This window comes from Cyprinodon variegatus, unplaced genomic scaffold (genome assembly GCF_000732505.1).
Source record: "Cyprinodon variegatus isolate N-32 unplaced genomic scaffold, C_variegatus-1.0 Scaffold89, whole genome shotgun sequence".
NCBI lineage: Eukaryota > Metazoa > Chordata > Actinopteri > Cyprinodontiformes > Cyprinodontidae > Cyprinodon > Cyprinodon variegatus.
In genome coordinates this window covers 1,510,976-1,512,509 of record NW_015150542.1, presented here as the reverse complement: position 1 = coordinate 1,512,509, position 1,534 = coordinate 1,510,976, and the positions used below count along the sequence as shown (strand labels likewise).

At 40.0% G+C, this 1,534-nt stretch overlaps 1 protein-coding gene across 1 annotated transcript in view; it reads left to right on the top strand.

Moving 5' to 3' along the window:
• The window catches only part of wdfy3 (WD repeat and FYVE domain containing 3), a 93,124-nt gene that overhangs the window by 79,707 nt on the left and 11,883 nt on the right, over positions 1-1,534 (top strand). Inside the window, exons 49-51 of the mRNA XM_015373615.1 lie at positions 264-318; positions 403-522; positions 650-767. Of these exons, the coding sequence (XP_015229101.1) occupies positions 264-318; positions 403-522; positions 650-767 (293 nt within the window). The remainder of the gene's footprint in view (positions 1-263; positions 319-402; positions 523-649; positions 768-1,534) is intronic.

Below are 1,534 nucleotides of genomic sequence, written 5' to 3'. Positions count from 1 at the left end.
TCCAGAGTGTTGTTCAGCATGGGGGTGAGTAGAAAATGAAGGCTAATCATGTTTTGGGTGTACTATTCCTTTAATTCTTATCATTTTCTTCAGAAATAATACCATTAAATAAATAGGCTATATATTGTATGAACCAGTAATATGAATAAACCTGGTTTATTAACAGCTGAGTAATTAGCTACAATTATGGCCTAGGGTAGTAACAGTAAAGAAGTCACTGAGTTTTCTGAACCGATCATCTTTTCCCTCCTGGTGTGCATCAGGTCTGGACTTCTCAGCACGTTGGTTGGTGAGAAATCAGTCACTCAAAGATGGGAGGTAAGCAGTTGTTTGCATGTTTGATCCACACCATCTATAACTGGATTGAAACCCTAATGAGTGAGCGTGTGATCTTTGTTCCAGCGAGGAGAGATCAGTAACTTTCAGTACCTGATGCATCTGAACACGCTGGCTGGACGCTCATACAACGACCTGATGCAGTATCCAGTCTTCCCCTGGATCCTGGCCGACTACGACGTAGAGGTGAACCAGCATTTCACTCTCTGCTGTTTGGTGTTTGACTCAGCAGAAGCTGAAGCACCACACAGAGACGATGGAGCAAAATGTTAAGTATTATTTTTCTGGGTTGTTCATTTTGTTTTTGAACCAGGAACTGGACCTGAACAACCCCAAGACTTTCCGTAACCTGGCCAAACCGATGGGCGCTCAGACTGACGACCGGCTCACGCAGTATAAGAAGAGATACAAGGACTGGGAGGATCCCAACGGTAAGAACCTCAGAGAGAAGATAACAGGTGACTCATATGTAACATATAAGCTCCAATAGAAAGATAAGGTGCATAATCGACTTTAAGCTGTTAAATCTAGTGCCTTTTTGTTCAGAGGTAACTTTTTTTTGCCATTTCTTTCCATCAGGTAAAGCTTCAAAAATACATGTAATATTTGTGTAAATAAAAATGTAATAATTTCTACTTTAACTTCCTTCTTTCTAACTTAAAAACCTTTTGATGTGATGTTATTTAGATTCCCACCTTCTCCATTATTTGCTATTTCACTAATAGTAGTACAGCTAATAAAGGTGTAATAAATGTTTAAGGTCCTAAAAATTCAATGTAAGACATTTTTATTATTTCTTCTAAAGTTAATAAACGTTTAGTTCACTACCTACCTTTGCTTCACAAAGGTAGGCAGCAGCTTGACAAAGCCATGATGGCAATTATTTTACATCCAAGTAGCATGCAGTTCTCTATATATACACACACACACATCAATTTCAAACAAATGGTAATGGTATCGGCCGATACTGCACAGCCAGGTGTTGGAGCCAAAAAATGTAATTGGTGCAACACTAATGCTAATATACACTCACCGGCCACTTTATTAGGTACCCCATGCTAGTAACGGGTTGGACCCCCTTTTGCCTTCAGAACTGCCTAAATTCTTGGTGGCATAGATTCAACAAGGTGCTGGAAGCATTCCTCAGGGAGTTTGGTCCATATTGACATGATGGCATCACACAGTTGCCGCAGATTTG